The following is a 21,395-nucleotide window of genomic DNA, read 5'->3' as shown; positions in this document are numbered from 1 at the left end:
GCAAACAAAATTAATACCAACTGTTTTCAATATCATTAGAACATATTTTAAAAGTCACTGATGACTTAAAAATAGTTTTCCATTGAAGTGAAGTCGCTCAGTCATGTCCGACTCTCTGCGACCCCATGGACTGTAGCCTACCAGGCTCCTCTGTCCATGGGATTTTCCCGGCAATAGTACTGGAGTGGATTGCCATCTAGACTCATAGAAGATTACTCTAAAACAAAACTAACAAAATGAGCTATTTCTGAACATGCCCTGGACAGACAACAGGAAGCACATGTGAAGACACAGGAGACCCACTTTCTGCCTGGCTCGCCTTCACGACCTCCGGCTGGTAGGCCGTCAGCCTCTCCTGGGGCGGTGCGGGAGAGCTGGCAGGGCTTATCACCTCAATAGCATCGCCAGGTGTTTCATACCGGTGAGAAGATACTTGAAGAAAAGAAAAGAATCTATTTTAAAACTAATCTTATGTCAAGCTCAGAAGTTCCAAGCTCTTCAAATCTATTTGCATATTTTCAGGTTTTACTCGTCAGAAATGTTCAATGGCACCACAGGTTAATGAAAAAACAAACAAGGAGCTCAGTGCATTGTGGCAAAGGTCAGTTAATCGCTTCCTTGGGTTCCTCATCTTGGCAAGGTACAGAGTTTCCTGAAAATCTGCAGGCTCTAAAACCTTGAGGTGAAGCAGATCAGAAACAGAGCTCGACCTTCTGCTGGGGGCTGAAAAAGAAAATCACCAGGAAATTCATCACAAGAGATTAAACCAACGAGAGGAGACCTCAACAGTACATACTTCCAAGTCACTTCCATCCCAGATAGTCTGCTCTTCTTCACCAGGACAACTTCAACGCTGTGGATTAACATCACGTAATAATTTTCTCAAATCACTGAGTGCTCCTGACAAAAATGACTCCCATTTTTAGCCCCATGTTACACCATGAACATGAACAGAGGTGGCGGTGAATGTCTGCAGGAAGGAAGGGAGCACGCGCCATCATAGCAGGGCCTTCCAAGAGATGGTGCCCTTGGGAACTGAGGGTCTAAGCAGTGGGGGTCCAGGCGCTTTCCTCAGTCCTACCAGGGCCTCAGACTCGAGAACAGGTGAGCTGCTGGGGAAGGGTGTGACCTCCTGCTCAGGACCCTTCTGACTCAAGAGTGCTGTGTGCACTTTTGGGTGCACTGAAGCATCTAAGGAAATGATCAGAGGCCCAAAGGGTATGTGACCCTGGCCAGATCAGCAAGTGTGGTCAGGTCCTTGACACAGGGTAGAAGGTGGGAAAGAACTCCTCTACTAGTGTACCACCCACTGCTCCAACCGCAGCTCTACAGCCCTCTCCCGCCCCCACCAGGTCAGGGAAGCTGCAAGGACCTGGCTCTAGTATACTCAGGACAGAGATCTGGTAACAGGGGTGGAAATCAGCTTTGGAAACTAAAATATGTCACTATATGCAAACTAACTGGTAATACTTTGGGACGGGCACCAATCACTGTTCACTGCTTGGGTGCTGCTCCCAAACTCCGCTCCCCAGGGCAGCACAGGCGGCAGGAGGCCTGGTGCTCCTGGGAGCTCAGTGCCCTTGATGTCTGGGGCAGCGGCCAGGAAGAGGGGGTTTGAGGAAGAAGAACTGAAAGCCACGCTGGGTAACCGGGAGGAGCCTGGGCGCTTCACACAAGCAATCGAGTCAGTGATGAAAATAAAACTACGCTCAGAAACATAAACCATCAGAAAAGCAGCCAGACTGCTTATAGACATTCTGTGACGCAAAAAGGAAGTGATGTCAGGTAGTTTGCAAGCGTTCCACAAGCCCCAGGATGGTTACCACGTGTGTGCCAGTGACGTCCCGCCAGACAGCCCAGTCACACAACTAGAGACTGTCCCAATTTTCTGTAGGTACAGCACTGATTTTGCAGATTTCCACAGTCCAGGCTAACAGATATCTTTCATGGACACACAGGGCTACCAAGCTTCTCTCCAGACCTCAGCCATGGGGCTATTTACCCAAACAAGTCAGAATCAGGTGCGGACTAGCCAGAACCTTGTATTGCACGCCGGGCAGTGCATAGGACCCCACTGGTCACGGTCTCCGACTCTACTTGATTCACGAATGGAAATGAGAGGTTACTATGTGTAGTTACATTACTTCAATACTAAGGGATATGTGTTTAAATACTTGCCTTCAGAAATTCAATAGAGAATTTAGGATGTAGTTAAAAATACATTTAAAACAACTTTTCTAGCATTTTACTGTAGGTTGCTAAATTCTTACACTTGCTCAAAATCCAACTTATAAGAAATACCAATTACCAATAACCATAATTATCAATAAGGTGGTCTTTTAAAAATATCTGTATCTCAGAAAAAGGTTACTAGTGGCTTTGGGGCACCACCCTAGACCCTGATGCACGCCTTAGGAGGGTCTCCTGAGGAACGAGGTCTCGAAGCGCAGAGCGTGTGACATACCCATTTGCAGAACCTGAAATGTGAGCGGCTCTGCCTCTGTCTGCCTCCCTGTGGCTTCATCCCCAGAAAGGCCAAGTTCCTCAAGGAAACACGTGACAGTGTACTTAAGATGCTCAGATACTTAAAGGCGTAACAGCAGGAGAGACTTTCGTGCACCACTAACCCACACAACCTCTCCATTACATTCACACCATGTGCTTCACTTCCCCTGGAGTCAGGTGACTCCATGTGTGGTCCCGTGGGGCGGGCTCGGGCCGAGATACATACAGCTACTGGAAGAGTCTGAGCTCTGGGAGCCACGGTCCCTGCTGTCCTTGTCCGAGGCAATCTGCCGGGTGATGATCACGTCTATGAAGTTAGCTGCGGTAATGGTGGTCTTCCCTCGAGTCCTTAGCTCTTCCTCATATCTGGACTTGGGAGGAGGCCCTTTCTCTTTCCCAGCCTCAGAGTAAATTACTGCAGAGTGAGGCTGGGGCTTGCCACTCGGCAGGGCTGAAGAGGTGTACAGACACTGACCGGCTCTCTTCTCCGCCTCCAGGCTTTTCTGCTCTAGCTGCTGCTCACTGACTGCTGCCCTGCTCCTCACATTCTCTTCTAACCTGGTGGCGTCGTGCTTACTCTCTTTTGTTTTGGACACATCCATCTGGGGAGCAGATGCAGCAGCGTCCACAAGAGCAGCCAGGGCATCCGCAGCGGTGTTGTAACGGGAGGCCGGCAGGCCCTGACTGATGGAAGGGCCCCCGGCAGGTAGTGGCCTGAAAAGAAAACCAAAGCACAAGTCTGTGACGAGGAGACTCTCCCGGGGTGTTGGGGCGTCAGGAGGACAGACTGCGGTGAGCACAGTGTGCAGCGCTATTGCAGTCACACGCTGACGAGCATGTGCAGCAGACTGCACGTCTGGTCTGAGTGCACACGGAGGCTTACATGATCCGCAGCTGCGCGCTAGGGTCCAGTGGGGTGATCACGCTGGTCCCGTTGGTTCCCTGGAAGACGCTGGGTCTCTGCTGCAGCAGGGTCTCCTGAGCTCTGACCGACGGGGATGGGGAGCGCACGTAGCCGTGGCTGCTGGGCCGGCCAGGCTGCTCCGAGCCTGCGGGGCAGAGGGATGCAGGGACGAGCCATCATGAAGAGGCTGGATGGCAGCACAGGGGGTCGCTGACTTCCTCACATTCCCAAATAGAAGACAGGAAAGCAAGTGGAGAAAATCGCGACCCTGCTTTCTGGCCTTTCGAGAAATCAATGCTTTAAGAGTTTTCCAATAAAGATGCAATAAAACCACACTAATAACTTGAAACAAAATCGTCAGCTACCACTTTACTCTCACTCCCATTCCTGTGACAAGTCTCTATCTTGATTCCAAAGAGAAACAAAAAAACCACCAATACTGAAGCACTAATTCAAATCAGGAAGTTTGTCTCTGACTTTTCCTCGTACTCTGGTGTGTTTCTTATTTCCAAAATCAAGTGTGGAACAACTGTCTCTGAATCACAATGCAAATGATGAGTTTCTGCTGCAGCAGGGCCCAAGGCTGCCCAGCCCGCAGCTCCATGGCTCCTCCACTTGACCGTGGCTCCTGCAGCAAAGCTCCCTCACTCACAGGACCTCAAGTTCCTTTTCCTCACTCTCTCCTCCAACTCCTCAGGCTCTCAGACTCACTCTTTCTCACTTGAGCTGGCAGTTCTAGAAAACAGCCATATTTTTTTTCAGAGCAGGTATCACTTAGCACAGCCATTCCAGCAATTCTCTTCTGTCTGACCACACAGCAGTTTATGTGAGCATTCCCACAGGAGTGCATTCCTAGGACTGGATTATTGCTCATATTTTTTATGTCTCTGAAAAAGTTATCCCTGTTTATACTACCACTGACAGTGTGTAAGAGGCAGTGTTTCCTCAAACACCACAATACTATCAACCTTTCAAATGTCTGATGGAGAAAAATGATGTTTGCTGGACTTAAAGCTGCATGTTATTCATCAGTGGGATCACAAGCATTTTTAAAACATAGTTCCTACAGACATTATGTAGGATTTGTATCTGGTTCTCTTCAGTTAAGTCAATTTCTGCAGTTTCTATACAACAACATACAATCAATATTACGGTGCTAGTTCATGATCCACTTCCCAGGTGGCTCAGTGGTCAAGAATCCACCAGCCAATGCAGGAGATGCAAGACATGCAGGTTCAATTCCTGGGTAGGAAAATCCCCTGAAGAAGGGAATGGCAACCCACTCCAGTATTCTTGCCTGGAGAACCCCAAGGATGGCAGGCTACAGTCCATGGGGATGCAGAGAGCAGGACACAATTGAGTGATTAAACAACAAGAACAGCTCATGATTCATTAAAGCACCTCCTATGGTCAGACACTGAGGGATTTCTTTTACGTCAATCAGACAACCTTCTAAGCACACTCTGCATCCTTCCTTTACACGCCAACCCAAATGCCACACCTATCTTCAGCAATCTTCTGTTAGCCTCTGCTGGATGGCTTCAGCTTTAATGAGCTCTGAGCCCAGTGTTTTCAGACCCAACTGGTATTGCTAAATCCAAATGCCACCGTCCACACTACAACACCACTGCCTCCGCCCTGTCTGGCTCCTCAGCAGCCTACACACACAAGGGCCCCGCTGCTCTGTGTCTGAGGGCATCCCACCCTGAGCACGAGGCTAGTGCCTCCACCCACCCGGCCGCAGGTAGAGGTCCGAGGAGGCCGCGGCAAGGCGCTCCCGCTCCTTTTCCCGCTCCCGCTCTCTCTCAGCACTGGCCGCGGCTGCGAGGTGTGTCGAGTGTCCTGGAAAACACACAAACCTGCAGCCTGAGGACAATAACGCCAACCTGGCAAGTCCATCAAACAAGCTTTACCTTCTCAAGTGACTGAACATTTTTCAGAAAGCTCCAAATCTGAGCAGTAGGAAGTGTGCTTTCTTAACAGTTTCAGTGATAATGGAGCATAACACGAGCTCCCAGGAGCTCTCAGAGGATCTAGGGACAGATATTGTGGAGGACCTATGACTAGACAGTAAACGAAAAACAGCAGACTGACTGGGGGAAAGTGCCCAAATACCCATAGAGGCTGTGCTGGCAACACGGGAGTACACTGCTCCCAGCAGAGAGGGGCGCGCGCACACCCACCTGGACTCACGGACGCGGAGCTGTAAGGTCTGGGCGGGAAGGTGATCTGTGTACCAGGAATATATGTGATTCTGTCCATGGGGGGGGTGCTCGTCCCCCCGGGGTGAGGCACTAAAATTGCTGGAGGCATGTTGGTCAGGTCAATGATTCCTGTTCAAAAGAAACAACAAAATTATGTTTCAAGTGTTATTCTAAAGATACAGAACTGCACATGGCTCTTGGGTTTCTCTAACCCAAAAATAATTTGCATACAGGACAAATACAGTGCTTAAGTTCAGCATGACTCTGAAAGACCTGCTTCACCAAGAGGCAGATGAACACTGCCCCACCCCCCACCCCCACCCTGTACATGGCAGGAGAGAGAGTGAAGCTGGCGAGACCACGGCTTCCAACTTTAAGAACATCGATCTGGCATCGTTATTCCAGTGCTGCCAAAGCAGCCTGTTTTGATGTATCACCCTGTCTGCCTTCGAGGCTAACGGCCACAGAGCCTGTTTTTCCTTCCTCCCATCATCTGCCCACCAAGCACTAGTCCTGGGCACAGACACACACCCCTGGTCGCTGGGTACGGGAGCCCCAGCTGCTGCTCCCGGGGAGATAGCCCCCTGGCCACGTCAGGCCGCAGGCCCACTTGCATCTGCTGGGAGGTAATGTAGTCGTTGAGAATGGTCTGGCGCGTGTTCTCCATCGCATAGAGCTGATACTGACTGGGGTAGCCGGGGGTCGGTGACAGCTGCCTCTGGAACAGGTAAGCAGCGGCTGCGATGGAGAGAGGAAGACAGGCATGTAGTTGAGTCCGTGCAGAATCCACTTGCTAAATATCACCCACAGAAAGAGTAAGGAAAAGAACCATCTGCTGAGCTACTGAGCACAATCAGCTTCTACCTACCTCAGGGTTGGAGCAGGGGGAGGGGGGGACACAGGATTACGGCAGATTCTTTTTGTACCTTGACAGAGCAGCAGTGTGAATATAAACATCTTAATGGCAGACGTAATGATAACGGGGACGACAGATCAGACAAAACAAGAGTATTAACCTTTACCACTAGAACAGCAGCTAAAAACTACTCTCAAGTAGTTTCACTTTCAGTCTTTGACATGTAACTTAATTAGATTTTTCACCTGAAGTTTCCAAAAGCTGTGTTTGAAAAAAATTATTTTTTGTAGTATAGATCATCTAATACAAAGAAATGAAAAAATTTGTAACAAATGGTAACATTACTTTTGTGGAGGCAGGGGGCGCACTGAAAATGAACTGTCCATGGGCATTTAATCAGCGTGTGCATGTACAGCAGAGATTAGCCAAAGGGCCGGATGGTCAGTATGTGAGGATTTGTGGACACTGGCTCTGTCACACTGACTCAGCTCTGTCATTACAGTGTAAAAACCGCCACAGACAAAACAAGCAAGCAGTCATGGCTTGTATTCTAATAAAACTTTATTTGCACCAACAGGCAGCAGCAGGACCAGGCCCCATGACGCAGGTGCTGGAACACTGTAGGTGCGGTCATGAGCTGAGCACACACAGTGAGCTTTATACAGTGCCGGAGGCCCACTACATCCCAACAAAACTGCAACAGGAGATAATGCCTCTGTCCTCAAAACACTGATAATCCAGCTCGAGCTCAACAATGACAAGCAAAGAAAACTGCTATAAAATAAAGGATTATGATACACACTAAATGAAAGCATAAACATTCACTTCTGTCTGAGAGTTTGAGTGATAAAGTTTATGCACACATTTTCTCCTGAGAACAAATGACAAACTCTTGGAGTGTCTGCTCCCCCTTCCTCTAGCCCTCCCAGCCGGGTCTCTCAGGCAACAGTGGTGGGTAGGGGTGAGGCTCCCGTCCCAGCTCTGGGGACAGGCCCTGAACAATCAGGCCTGTGTGGGTGCCTCAGGGACCTGACATTTTCAGGTGACAGACAATGTGATGGTACTGACCTCACCACAGTCCAGGAGAGACGCTCCACCACCTGTGGACAGGAAGCCCTTTCCCAGGCAGAACCCACTGGCCTAGGCCCCGCGCGGCAGCACTGCTGTGCCAGGGAAGGCTGCCCTCCAGAAAACCTACATGCTTTTACACCTACTAAGACCATGTTCACTGACAGTCAGTGGTATCTGTTTGAAAGTTCCTTCCAGCTGTACTTGCTACTACAATAATGAAACAATGAAAAAACTACGCTGCTGCTTTGGAAAGACTCAATACAGAATCTGAATTAAGTATGGACTAGATAATTTTAAAAGATGAGGAAAAAAGTCTAGAAGGATACTGTATTTATTGATAGATTCCTTTGGTGTATCTTTAAACTTCAACTCCACTTAAAAAAACAAACCTGGAGATGTATCATTTACATAAGGAAGAACTGTGAGGTGTAACCAGTGCCCTGACTAGAGATCAGAACACTGGTGAAGAAAGCCTGTGTTGTAAAATAAAATGTATGAAGTATGCCTATGTTATTCAAAAATAGTCTTCACGTGAACCCACTTTCCAATCAAATGCCATCACACAAGAGGGGTTTCCATGTACCCAGTATTTTAATTCTTTAAGGGGTGCTGGTAATATTCTGTGTCTTGATTTGGGGGCTTGAGTTATAGAGTTTGTGAAAAGCCACTGAACTGTATCCTAATAACATACGTGACTGCCTGCATTCTGTACTTTAATAAACAGAACGTCTAAAGAGGCACACAGCCATGTTACTGCTCTGCCTTCAGTTTTCACTGCGCACTGCGCTTACCAGGATCCAGAGCCCGGTGAAAGGGCATGGCTGGGTCCAAGTGTGCTGGCAGGTGGCTCCGGTACACTTCCCCGGGGGTGCCGCCCCTGTGGTGCGGCTCGAAGGGGCTGTGGCTCACTGCAGGGTCCACGCCAGGCACCGGAGACTTGGCTGCGACGCTCTCCCTCTGGGTAGGGGTCAGGGTTGACTTCCTCTCATGATTAGCAGACTTGCCAGAAGAAATTGTAACTAGAAAAAACGGCCAACACCACAAATCCTTAAGCAAGCTTGTTAAGTAGGATAATGTTAATCTATTTCTCAACCATTCCAATACAGACCATATACATATATCTCTTTGATCTTCTCTTTCTACTAAACATGAAACAATCAATCTTGCAGAACATGCGGGCACCTCTGGGTTGGGAGACTGCCCCCTTTCAGGTCACAGCCCAGTTTATCACCTAAAATTACGAATCAAAGTCGACGCTCTTTGTCATCTCTGACCTGATACGCTAATTCCTCTGGAACCTGCCCACACCAAGCCTCCACCCTCTCTCTGCCTGGCTGCCCGGCTCCTTGCTGGGTCACATAGTGTTCCCTGCTCTGTGCTTCCACACAGACTTCCTCGCCAGCATTGGCCTCCTCCCTGCTCTATCTTCTTCTACTCTACAGGACATTATTCAGAAGTTTCATTATCTCATTAGTGCTACTGAGTCCAAACCAAAACCCTACCAGTCATCACCTTCCACTGTTTCAGTAACTGTGGTGAAACACACAGAGGATAAAATTTACAAGTTTGGCCATTTCATAGGGTATACTTCAACAACAGTAATACACAACACTGTGCAACCATGCTGCTGCTGCTGCTGCTGCTAAGTCGCTTCAGTTGTGTCCGATTCTGTGCGACCCCACAGACGGCAGCCCACCAGGCTCCCCTGTCCCTGGGATTCTCCAGGCAAGAACACTGGAGTGGGTTGCCATTTCCTTCTCCAATGCATGAAAGTGAAAAGTGAAAATCAAGTTGCTCAGTTGTGTCCGACTCCTAGCGACCCCATGGACTGCAGCCTACCAGGCTCCTCCGTCCATGGGATTTTCCAGACAAGAGTGCTGGAGTGGGGTGCCACTGCCTTCTCCGGTGCAACCATGAGCACCATCTAATTACTATTTTGATAATATCAACTTTGCTGTGATCACACACACCTATGTGTGGAAGCCAAGAAATCATGCTGGTTTATCACCTCCCCTCCCTGCCTCAACTCGCTCTAACCAGCAGAGCCTCTCCTTCTGCAGGGCAATTCTCCTTCAAGACCAGAACCAACAGGGTGCAGGTTTACGCCATGGCCCTGATGGACATTTCCCTCTTCTCCTCCCTCTGTGTGGCCCCTCCAACCGCCCACGGGAGTCTGCACATAAGCCCTCAATAAACGAGTACTGCATTACAATCTAAAACGCTCAGTGGAAACACTTCTAAGGGCCTCAGATTGTTTACAGACCACCTGGTAAAAATCCACGCCTCTCATGCCCCAGATGTCTCTGCAGCAGCATGAACCCCTAGGAGGGGCGGGTTCTGGTCATAAAACAGAACCGAGCAGTAATAATAGTTCACAATTACCAAGTCCTTCCCACACTGTGTGGGGCACATTCTGCCAAAGTCCTTTCAACACATCACCTCATTTTATCTGCATAGCCATCCTATGGGGCCAGCCTTGGTATTACACCTCCAGTTCACAGATGAGGACACTAGAGCACAGAAAGGCTAAGGAACGTGTCCAACTCAGTGCAGTAAGAACCTCGATTCACCCTAAGCAGCCAGCCTCATGGCCTGAGCACTCAGACAGCAGATATACAGCAGACAGTGAGGAGAGCTGACCATCCAGACCGACTTCCAGAAATTCTCCAGTTTAGCTGAAAATCCATGCCAAGCATGACCTGTTCCACCATTTCTGGACTCCAGTGCACCCTGCACTTAATGAGAACATTAGACATTTTACTTGCAATTATGCCTATTTTCATGGGCAGCCAGTCTCCCAGAGCACAGCAGACAGGCTGCAAGCCCCTGGAACCAACACCAGGCCACGTGCTGCGGGGGACAGCATGAATGGTCAGACAGCATATGAGAGCAACACACCTTCAGAAGCTCTGCTCAGCATGGGCGAGCCCCGGGACACAGTGCTGGCGTAGCTCCCCGGCGTGCGCCGTGCGCTGGTGTCCTCATAAATCCCGGGGCTCAGCTGCGCTTTGGGAGCTTCATGGAGAGTGGACCTGAGGACTGAGGGGCCAGAGCTCACCACCGACGTGTGCCGGGACCGCACCGGCTCTCCTGCCTTCACGTCCTCATACTTGCCCCTTTCTACCACTTTAACGTTCTCGGGCACAATTTCCAGTGGAGGAATCCCACGGGGCAGTTTGCTAGGCCCCGTGATCAGGGACTTGACGTTGTGTTTGATGGCAGATTGACCCGAGCTGCTGTCGAACTTGATGGGTGTGCCCTGTGGGTCAAGAGACAAGTGTTACAGGCAGCCCTGCGGCTGGGCTCCATCTCAAGTTCCACACTGGCGTGTGCCAGGAAAGGACTGCTGAGTGCCCATGCTCCCAGACCAGAACCGAGGTCACAGAGACCTCCACGTTTACTTTCAGGAGACCCGATGTTTAAAATGATCTAGAACCACTGATAACTACTGCTGCACTGTGGTCCAAAGCAGATGGTACCTGGGAGATGGAGCCCTCAATGACTGGCCGAGAGCTCGGCACCACCTCGGGGGTTTTCCGACTCTCCTGAGCCAACACATCCTGCCGGGGGATCTCGTGAACGGAGCGCCCCATCTCTTTGATGGTGGTGATGCCATCGTAGGGCTTTCCTTTGGTGATGGCACCTTCAAAAGCTCGGATGGGTGGACTCTCCCTTTTAATCTGTTTGGGGTACTTAAGGCCATCCTCGAAACTTTCAGTGGTTGCTCTTGGTGTGCCTTCAAAGAAGGATTCAAGAAACACATCTGGTAAATTAATGCCACTGAACTATACACTTAAAAACTGTTATAACAGTAAATTTTGTTGCATATAAATTACCACAATATAAAGAAATCAATGCCTTGCTGTTTGCAGTTTCTAATCAGCTTTCTGTTTACAGTAAGATCCTTATGTAAATATTCATTTCATTGGCCATTATTGGGGGGGGGGCGTTGTTCAAGACTTAATACATCATTCAGCACAATCAAGAGTGGTTCTTACAAAATGAAGATGTCTGTATTAAAAGATTAAGCAACTATCATCTTCAAATAAACTATGAAACTCAGAGAAGAGTTATATTAGGGTTTAAATACCTAACATGTCAAAAGGGAAGATACCTTGAAAAACAGGCTTCACACCCTGCACGTTAATTTCAAACTACTATGCCCCAAGACAGTTGTGAACACAAGCAAACAAGTGGAGAGTTACCATGCATGATGGACCCAGACAGCACGGTCCTGTCCTTGAGGTCGGAGTGAGGGCTCCCCCTGGGCAACGCGCGGCAGATGAGCCCTTTCAAAACAAGCAGGCGGTCCCAGTGTTAGATACAGCACAGATGTCAACTCAGGCACACAACTAACTGTTCTAAGAGGACACACTTCTGACAAAAGCTCCATGGAAAAAGGAGAACCATTTTAGATTTGCAAACTATTCAGAAGAACATCATGGAAAAAAACAGTAAAAGCTGAAGTATCCACTTTTAAAACTGTTTCTTTTCAAACATTTTTGCAAATAGAAAATGGCCAAGGAAGACATCTAAGTTAAAGCGTAGAGAACAACACTTTCAAAGCTAAGTCTAAATTCTCAGTGCTTATCAAGGTGAGAGAAAATACAGAGGGTTAGGGTTAGGAAATCACCATTAAGTTCTGAAGAGAAAAACATGAAAGATGGATACCCCCAAAACAGATAAAATACACTAAAGAGGCAAACCAAAATGAAACACATGTAAATAACCTTTTCAGAAGTTTCATGTTACATTGCCAATGAATTTGAATTGAGGAAAGTGAGAATTTTTTTTTTAACTACAGAGAAAATTCAGCTCTTAGAAAATTTCAATAGGCCTTCAAGACTGAGGAATCCTTACCCTGTTTCCCATTTCTCATCTAGATTAAAACAGAATAGTTGAGTCAGGTTGAGACTTAAGGAAAGTGAACCATTCACAAAACAAATCAAGGTGATCATGTGATGAAGGCAATGCCACATAATCAGCACAGGGCTGCACAGCTGTTTCTCCTCCTCACATGACTGCAGGTACAAGCCCTCAACTGACAGAGCAAGAGATGGGCACAGACAGACGCACCAGGAAAGAGCGAGATTCAAATACATCTGTACTCTGTATGTTACATACCACTCTGCCGGCCCCACAATAAAAACAAACGCTCGTGATGAACTTCACATTTGTAAACTCACTTAAACAGGATCAATCTACAAATTACATGAGCATTCTAACAGTTACCTATGATAAGATCAATTTTGTCTTTACTTCCCCCTTCAGTGTCATGTACTGCTTGATTTATATGTAGAGATGAACATAAATTTAAATGTTTACTAATATAACTTTCATATTAGTATATTAATTACTATTACACATTTTATACTACATGTGTTTATAATATATTACCATATTTATATGTTTCATTATATACTGATAAAATTTCAGGTAGAAATGACAGATATTAAATGTAACCTAACCCAACAATGCAAATTGGCTATACAGAATTAAATGTATCTAAACAGAGCTCTGGAAACACTTTACCCTCCAGCGGTGCTGATACGGGAGACTCCCTCATGGACAACCCTTGTTTTATTGTTCCTTCCACTGATTCATAGCTTCTTTTGAGACTGATTTCATGAGCTGTTCTCGGACTCCTTGTCCCTTCTCGGGCATTCTTAATATCTGCAGAACAGACACAAGCACTGCTTGGATAGAGCTCAAGGCTTATCAGCCCAAGGCCTAAATAAGTTACTTTAACCTCATGATCTCATGAAGATGATATAAAAACTGGTCTTAATCTACTACATACCTACCTCTGTGTAGATGATATTTATAAAAATGTTTTCATTCATTCAAATATATTTACTGAGGGTCAGGCATAAACCAAGATTGCAGGGTGTAAATTAGGTCGCTTCCCTCAAGGAACTTAACAATAGTGATGGGTCCAGGTTAACTAACGGCAGTTACCACTGAGTAACAGGTACTACAGGCAGCAGGCGATCAAACTGCTGGAAAGGGATCTGGGCATATGAAATTTCAGGTAAGGGTCACTGGACACAGCAATGCGACTGACGATAGTCATCGCCAGCTGAGCCAGGGTGGGCACGGTGGAAAAAGGGGAGACGCATGTCTGGGCAGGACAGTGCAGTTTCAGCACACTGCTCATAACAGTGCACAAGCTGAAACTTAAACTCATGAACACATCTGAAGACGAACGTTTAGATACAGGCATTAAAACAGATACATTTAAGGTGAATTTAAATTCAATACTCTTTCTAGGATTACCAGACTACTATCTACTCCTTAACAAGTAAAACTGGCATTCCTTTAAAATAGAAGGGGGTCAAATCGCATTCATAGGGACTTGTTTTTGCTGAGGAGACATTTAGCTGTGGTTCTATTAAACAGAGATTCTTTTCCTAGGCTAAATCTAATGACCACAGCTGGCAGTGGGGAGCCACTCAGGGGACACTTACTCTGGGCTCCACGCTGTTAAGCACTTTTCACTGACTGTCTCAGTTAATTTTTCACCAAAGTTTCAAGAGAAGTACTCACGTTAACCCTTTTTACATTACAGAGGGGAAACCTGGGCTTGGGGAAAGAAAACTCACTTTCCCAAAGCCAGTAGGTAAGGAGCCAGCCCCACACCCCTGTCACATGTGACAGCACCAGCCTTGGAGTGGAGAGGCGATACTTACTATCATAGGATAAGATGTGTCCACTTTTGCCTTCGTAAATAACATGGCCTTTGGAGGCAGCTTCCTCCCGGCCTTTCTCAGGACTGCTCTCTTCAATGGACAGTCTAGAAACAGGTCCCTTCACCAATGCCTCAGTGGGTATGCCAGCCTGGGACAGAGCCGGGGTCCCCTGCCATTCAATCAGACACAGGCAGCATGAGCATCACTTCAGCTGACAGGACACAAACGCTCAGAAAATGTAACCTGCCACACCAAGCATCAGATCAAGCCATGACCTCAAATAAGAAAGGCCAGCACATGATGGGAAACCAGACATGTTTTATAAACATAAAGAAAGACTGTACCTTGGTCCTTGAACCCTGGCATGCAAAACTTCCTAAAATGCCAATAGGTATATGAGTTGAGTCAGCTTTCTTCCCCACCTCAAAGTCAAACCACTATGAAAGCACTTAACTCTAAGAAACAAAATTTGTCTTAAGGCCTAAACTCATGCAAATATAATCAAGTTTTTTCAAAATTTATAAGAAAAAGGTAACGACAAGTTGTAAAAGCAAGCAAACAATTTATGATTTTCCTCTCAATTTCTGTTTAAGCTGAACACATGTTAAAAGCTCTGCCAGGCAGAGTTGCATCAATTATAACTTGTTTTTTCTGCCAATCTGCAAATAATCCACCTTTTTCAATGAAACACAGTAGAGATGATTTGGCTTGTGGTTTATCATCTGAGGTTTATCACAGGTTTATCACTGAGACCTGTCCCAAACCCCAGAACAATGAACAACTTTGTCACAAAACTTGTGCTAGAATGGCCAACCCACTTGAGACTTCACTTCTGGTTTTCTACCAGCTGTGGTTTGGGTCTTGGGAAGGAGAACAACTGACCTGGGTGATGGAACCTCGGAGGGACGGGATGCTCTCCACAGAGAGTTTGCTAGAGGGCGTTCCCCGAGTTATGCTTCCTTCTTGAATGGCTCCTGAGGTACCTGGGTAACAACAGAATCATCAGCCAATCACACCCCCACACCTACAAAAAAACAGGCCAACAAAACCAGCCCCTGCTTGGGAGAGAAGAGAAAAAAAAGGGGAACCGCAGCACAAAAGGAACAGTGTTTTACTGAAACATACTTTAAAAATAATTTCACAATTTTTAAAAAGCACTGCAGAAACACAAAATTTCACAGTTTTAAAATGATTTTTATATGGAAAGAAAACTTAAAAATTTAAAGGCTCTAATTTAAGAGCCCATCTTTAAAACATACTACTGACTTCCCTTAACCCATTTACTGGGGATCAGAGTATATTTCTGCCCTACAGTGTGTCTTACCTCTGACCACCCCTTCGTGCTGGGCTCTGACCAGTAAACCCTCAGGCTGTGAGTTCTGGCTTCGGGGAGAGAACTCCTCCTGCTTGATGTAGGGCACGGTGGCTGTGGGCCAGAGCAAGACAGAGTGAGCTCAAGTGCCAAGTCCCCGACTGGTGCGCCACAAAAGTGGCTACGGTCCTCCCCCACCTCACTGACCTGGCTTGGTGGCCTCCTGCTGCCGTGGCAGTCCCAGAGAGATGGAGCCTGCCGAGGGCTTCGCTGCCTCGGGGGCGTAGGAGGCCTGATTAGGAGAAGGCAAGTAAGTGCCGGGTGTTCCCTAAAAATAATGTTAAAGGACTAGAATAACACTGTCTCTTCACAAGGTCAACTCTAGAGTTAAGGTACACGTTTCTGTTTAGAAAACTTACCACCCATCCACCCCCAACACCAAAACTAAGTATAAAGCAAGAAAATCCTCGTTGCAGATTGGTTAAATTTTAAAAGCTTTTAAAAGGAGCAAGACATCTTCCAAAATCACCCTAAATTTTAGGTAGATTGATATGTATTATTAACAAATTACATAACTGAAAACACTTAACCATACCCTCAGATGTAGCTATTATTATTAACTGCATTTATCCCTGGTGGAGGGATAAATGGTAGAGGAAGAACTTCTAAAGACCCTCCTCCACAAAGGCAACCAGAAAACTAGCAGGAAGGTTAAGAATCAGCCCTTTAAGAACTCTTTTCCAACTCTGTAACCAAAGACCTGAAGAAATCTTGGACCATTTATTCAGGAAAATGGCGAACTCTGGTGAGAACTGTGAGCTCTATGACCCATGAATTTGCTCTGCTGACCCCCACTGCCGGTCTGCTTCAGCCCTTAGAACCCACAGCTCTGGTCACATGAAAGTACAGGGGGTCAGACTCAGATGACTGTCATTATCAGACTGGCCGAGCGGTTCTCTGACAGACCCCACTTGCAAAGCTGTCTTGATCTGACCTGACAGGGTGGGGAAGCAGGTGTAGGCTTGTCAGAAACAATTAGAGTCAATGGATTAACTTCTCCCCTGGCCGAGGCAGTCAGAGCAAACAATCAGGCTAACCATAAACTGTAAGAGGGACGTCCCTAGTAGTCCAGTGGTTAAGACTCCATGGCAAAGGGTGAGAGTTCCATCCCTGGTCAGGGAACTCAGATCCTGCATCCTTTGAGGTAGACCCCACCCCTCCCCACAAAAAGGAAAAGCTAAAGAACAAGATGTCCACAGCGGTCTGCAGAGGTCCAACATCTTCCTGGGGACCTAGAAGGCCATATACATGTGCAGGCTGCACACCGGCCAGGGGAAACTCCAGAAGGTTGTGTGTCCTCACTGAGGTCGTGTGGTCCCCCACCTCAAGGCTCTGTGATAGCAGGCAGTGTTGTTGGCTGCCTGGTTGATGAGTCCCTTGGTAAAGACTGGGAAATTTAAGTCCTTCCGGGCACAGAGCTCCCTGATCATTAGCTGACCACTGATTAAGCAAACAGAGATGTAGAGATGTGAGTGGCCACATAACACTGTCACTCAATTTGGGGACCTAACTCAAACAAACCTGCATGCGCCATGGAAGACAAAGTGACTGCTGCATTTTTAAGTCAATGTCTCGTCATAAATACTTTTCATTTAGACTCTGGCAAATAAATATGGGAGGGAGGGAAAATCTTTACAGAACAGTGACCAACAGAGAATCTCCTCGGAAGAGAAGTCCTCTTACCTGTGAGATGGAGCCTCCCAGTAAAAACGATGGTTTCTCGGAAGCCACTGTGGTTTTGGATGATGGGATGAGAGGAGGCGGCGGCCGAGTGGGCCGAGTTGTTGGAAGCCGAACCCCTTCAGGGAGGTTAGTTATCACCTGATGTGGAGCAGGCTGGAGGACTTTTAAAAGGAAGAAAAAAATTATTTGAAATAGTCAATTTCCTAGTTTGTGATGTTCCACCTATCTCAATTATTTCTTCAATCACAATTCAATTGTAAGTGTAAGATGAATTTGAGGGTGAACACTTCTATTTTAAATTTCTTTCACTTAGATTAAATCTGTATCCATAGTCAGGTCACAAATGGTATCTGTGACACTGAAATACTCAACTTCCCGTCAAACCAGAGCTTTCAGGCTGATGTCCATTTCAGACTATTTCTGCTCAGCTTATGCAAACAGCAGTCTTTAGTGATTTCTTCTCTCTCTGCACCACTCCTTGGACCTCACACAGAAGGTGAAAAGAAGGGTGTTTCTTAGGGACAGTTGATATTACAACTCTAGAAAATATACAGATATGACTGACAGCCCGTTATATCTCCTCTTTGCATCTTGCATAATTTGAGAAACACTTACTGATTCTGACTCTCATAGACATTTGAATATTTCTTAGCAGGGGGTGGATCTCAAGATTTTCACAAAGTACATGTACTCATAGGAGAATAGGCAGTCAACGTCACGGTACACAGGTATGAACACAAACCTCCCAGTGGCCCAGTGAATCTCAACTGAATACAACTGAAGATGGGATGCAGAGAAACAAGAAAGGAATTCTGAAATAGCGGGGACGTGCCCTGGAAACAAACCATCCCTGCCAACAGTGTAGGTGGATGGCCAGCAGCCACGGCAGGAGGATCGGTATTTACCTGGCGGGCCACTAGAGCGGGCTGCACTCACACTGGGCTGCGGAGAGAGCCTACACGGTGACGCTGACCTGGCCGCGGTACTGTGCATCTGTGCCTCCTGCTCTAGAGCACGTGTGGCCTCAGCATAGGGCATATAGGCGACTGATTTTCCTATGGAAGTTAAAGTTACCAACATAAGGGAAGAACCCCAGATTGAAATAGCAAGTGCGACAGGACCAGCCCACACTGTCCGGAGGCAGATCCAACTCTGTATTACTATAGAGGTCTAGGTTACAAAACCCTACACACCCAAATCTTCTGTGTAAGCACCAGTACTCTGACCTAATGAAATCCACAAAAATCCAATGACAATTTCTTCTTTCAAAGCACAGAGAACTTCTCTGTCCACTCATTAGGAGAATCAAGTCTTTTCACATGCAATAAAGATCACAACAGGCAAACAACGGATTATCCAGCCATTCTATGAATTCAGGTATACCCTGAATTAGAGGCCAGAATGCTGAGAATTTTGACTTTTATAATTAGCCTGTTGAAGCCCACTGCTTAGGTATTAGAGAAATAAATGCAATCAAGAAACGGAAGAAGGATTTCAAAAGATGCAGATCAAAATCGTTTTTAATGGCTATGCAAGCTTATGAATTTTACTATAACAATGCTAATGAAAATTATTCTACTAATTTACCTCCACATGAAGTATAAAGATAAACTTTAAGGATTTCAAGGGCATATCAGATATGCAGAGTCATATTAAGAAAAAACACAAATATATATAATTATATAATTTTGTATATTATATATATATATCATCTTTTCTTTCTTTAAAGGAAGTAAAATTGACATACTATAATTTTAGAAAAGAAAGTAAAAATCATCTGTAACCTAAACCACTTTAAACTGCGGCATTTTAATGCTTGCCAGAATAAATTCCTATTCATCTTTTATTCTTTTGCTTACCTAGTTTTATCCATTTGTTCTTTCAGATAAACCTAAATTTAAATCATTTTGAGTACTTCCTCCCCAATGTATCACTGGAATTTTCACTGGATGTATATTTACAGGAGACTTGACATTTTATACTGAGTTTTCCAATTGAGGAACATTGATTTTTTCATATAGGTCATTTTTCATAATTTCATATAATTTTAATAGTTATTTTTAAATTTTGTTGTGAGGAAAACCATCTGTTTAGTATACACGGGAAAAAATATATATATTTTACACACTGATTTCTGCAGATATAAGAAAGATAAACATAGATCTCTGTATATCAATTTTTTCTGAGAAACTTAATGAACTTTCCTCTTAGCTCAAATAACTTCTCAGTTAATTCTTCAGGCTTCCTAGGTGGATAGTCTTCCCCTCTGAAAAATAACTTGCCTTCTCCCTTCAACAGTAGCCCTCTTGCTTGATTCCTTTCTCCCTTAACTGCAGTGATATGGCATCTTCACAGGTCTTTTCTAAAGAGAAGGTCTCCAGCCTCTCACTGTGAAGTGGAAGATTTGTGACTGGTTTCAAGTAGAGAATTGACTAGCACAATTAAATGTTCTTTAGCTTATTAAGGTATTTTTTAAAACTGGAAACAGTGAAAGTAACCTCAGCTAATAGGAATCTGTACTATGGGCAGAGCACTGAGACTACAGGAAGTATCTTGTTAAGCTCTCAGGACTAATGAGATCATTAACAACATTTGACAGAGGAGGCAACTGAGGCTCAAAAGACTCACACCCTCACTGCCCAACCAAGGTTGGAGACTTTCCTACAGCAGTGCAGTTCCTGGCCTGAGCTCTGAGCCGCAGTGCAGTGATGGCTTCCTGAGCACTGGGTGCAGAAATTTCAGATGCCTCTGGAGGCACCATCAGGGTGATGCTACCCATTCCTTCTCTGACTGATTAGTAAGTGTCCTAATACTGCGCAGATTTATGAAATAAACCAACTACAAAAGAAAATCATGTCTCCCTTTCTAGACAATTTAACATGAGAGCACATTATATATATTCAGTGAAGGATGGTTTTGTAAGTTTATAAACATGCAGAAAAATAAATATACTTGTCATAAGTGTTAAATAAAAAGATGAAATTTTAGATGGTTCTAAATACAACCATTTAGTCATCACGTACTCAGTTGAAAAAATAAAAAAGATAAACTACAAGTTGCACAGAAGCATAAACTCTTATTTTGATTGGATTTTGTTAAAACCTGCATTAGAACTTCACTTCTAACTACCTTTACCTGTGTCAAGTCTGAGTTCTTTCACTGCAGAAAAGAGGTTTCCAACTAAAGCAGGAGTCAACTTGTGTAAATGTTACTGGAAAATGAAAACAACTTTTCTCTGAGGCTTTTTCAAGCTTTTCTACAAATGGAAAGGTTTAAACCGCCTGTCTCAAAGAGAAGGTGAACACAATTCAATAGGTGGACAACAGGTGCTGCCTGTTACCTTCTAAATGAGCCTGTGAAAGGAAAAGCCAGAAGTGTGTTCCTACTTCACATGGACAACACCAGCTGGTAATGGTTTATACGTAGAACTCATTCTCACTGTATTTACCATTCTATAAACTATTCTATGATGCTGCACCGAAAATATTCCTATCAAACGTTCTACATACAAGCGAGTTAATTGGAAACATATAAATGTTATTTGGGAGATTATCCTTTAAGCAAACTACAAAATAGCTATAAATTCAGGAGAGCCTTCAGCACTTGTTAAACAAATTACTGGATGAACATACTAGCTAGATTAGCTAAAACAAAACTTAACCTTGGAATAAAATGTAATCAACCACCTCAGTTTGTAGAGAGTCACCTTGAACCAAAGTGATGTCATATTAACAAACACTTTGGTGTCATACTGATCACATAAATAATGACAGTTTGGGTTTAACACCACTGCATCACTATTTAAAAAAGGATACCATTCAGATCTAAACCACATGGATTAATGTGACTGATCATGGAGAAATGCAATTCGCAGTCTGAAGTCTTAGAACTTGGGGGTGCCAATACAACCCACTTTGTAACGGAGATCAACAAAAGAGCCTCAGTTCTTAAAACAACTATACAGACATATTAGAATGATTCAGGTGTTGTCAGCTGAATAATGCTAAGCTTTAGCATAAGTTCAGAAAACACTATTTGAATGTTATTTTTTCCACATTTTAATTGTTTCAAAAAATTATTCTAAATCATTTATGTAAGGAATAGATCAAAA

The 21,395-nt window shown here is 45.3% G+C and overlaps 1 protein-coding gene across 19 annotated transcripts in view; it reads right to left on the bottom strand.

Annotated features, from left to right (window-relative positions):
* Window positions 1–21,395, bottom strand: part of NCOR1 (nuclear receptor corepressor 1) — a 115,841-nt gene that overhangs the window by 13,863 nt on the left and 80,583 nt on the right. For 12 of the 19 annotated variants that reach the window (XM_018064700.1, XM_018064701.1, XM_018064703.1 and 9 more), the window contains 17 exons: window positions 18,190–18,339; window positions 17,285–17,445; window positions 15,749–15,869; window positions 15,554–15,655; window positions 15,112–15,212; window positions 14,230–14,398; window positions 13,073–13,213; window positions 11,746–11,829; window positions 11,020–11,276; window positions 10,439–10,799; window positions 8,332–8,559; window positions 6,145–6,351; window positions 5,593–5,742; window positions 5,144–5,251; window positions 3,389–3,554; window positions 2,732–3,219; window positions 304–432 (listed from right to left, as the gene is read on the bottom strand). In XM_018064700.1, coding sequence (XP_017920189.1) covers window positions 304–432; window positions 2,732–3,219; window positions 3,389–3,554; window positions 5,144–5,251; window positions 5,593–5,742; window positions 6,145–6,351; window positions 8,332–8,559; window positions 10,439–10,799; window positions 11,020–11,276; window positions 11,746–11,829; window positions 13,073–13,213; window positions 14,230–14,398; window positions 15,112–15,212; window positions 15,554–15,655; window positions 15,749–15,869; window positions 17,285–17,445; window positions 18,190–18,339 — 3,123 coding nt within the window. The remainder of the gene's footprint in view (window positions 1–303; window positions 433–2,731; window positions 3,220–3,388; window positions 3,555–5,143; window positions 5,252–5,592; window positions 5,743–6,144; window positions 6,352–8,331; window positions 8,560–10,438; window positions 10,800–11,019; window positions 11,277–11,745; window positions 11,830–13,072; window positions 13,214–14,229; window positions 14,399–15,111; window positions 15,213–15,553; window positions 15,656–15,748; window positions 15,870–17,284; window positions 17,446–18,189; window positions 18,340–21,395) is intronic. The other 7 variants (XM_018064711.1, XM_018064712.1, XM_018064714.1 and 4 more) reach the window with 5 other exon arrangements.

The sequence above is a fragment of the Capra hircus genome, chromosome 19 (genome assembly GCF_001704415.2).
Source record: "Capra hircus breed San Clemente chromosome 19, ASM170441v1, whole genome shotgun sequence".
NCBI lineage: Eukaryota > Metazoa > Chordata > Mammalia > Artiodactyla > Bovidae > Capra > Capra hircus.
This window is presented reverse-complemented; position numbering and strand designations above follow the sequence as displayed.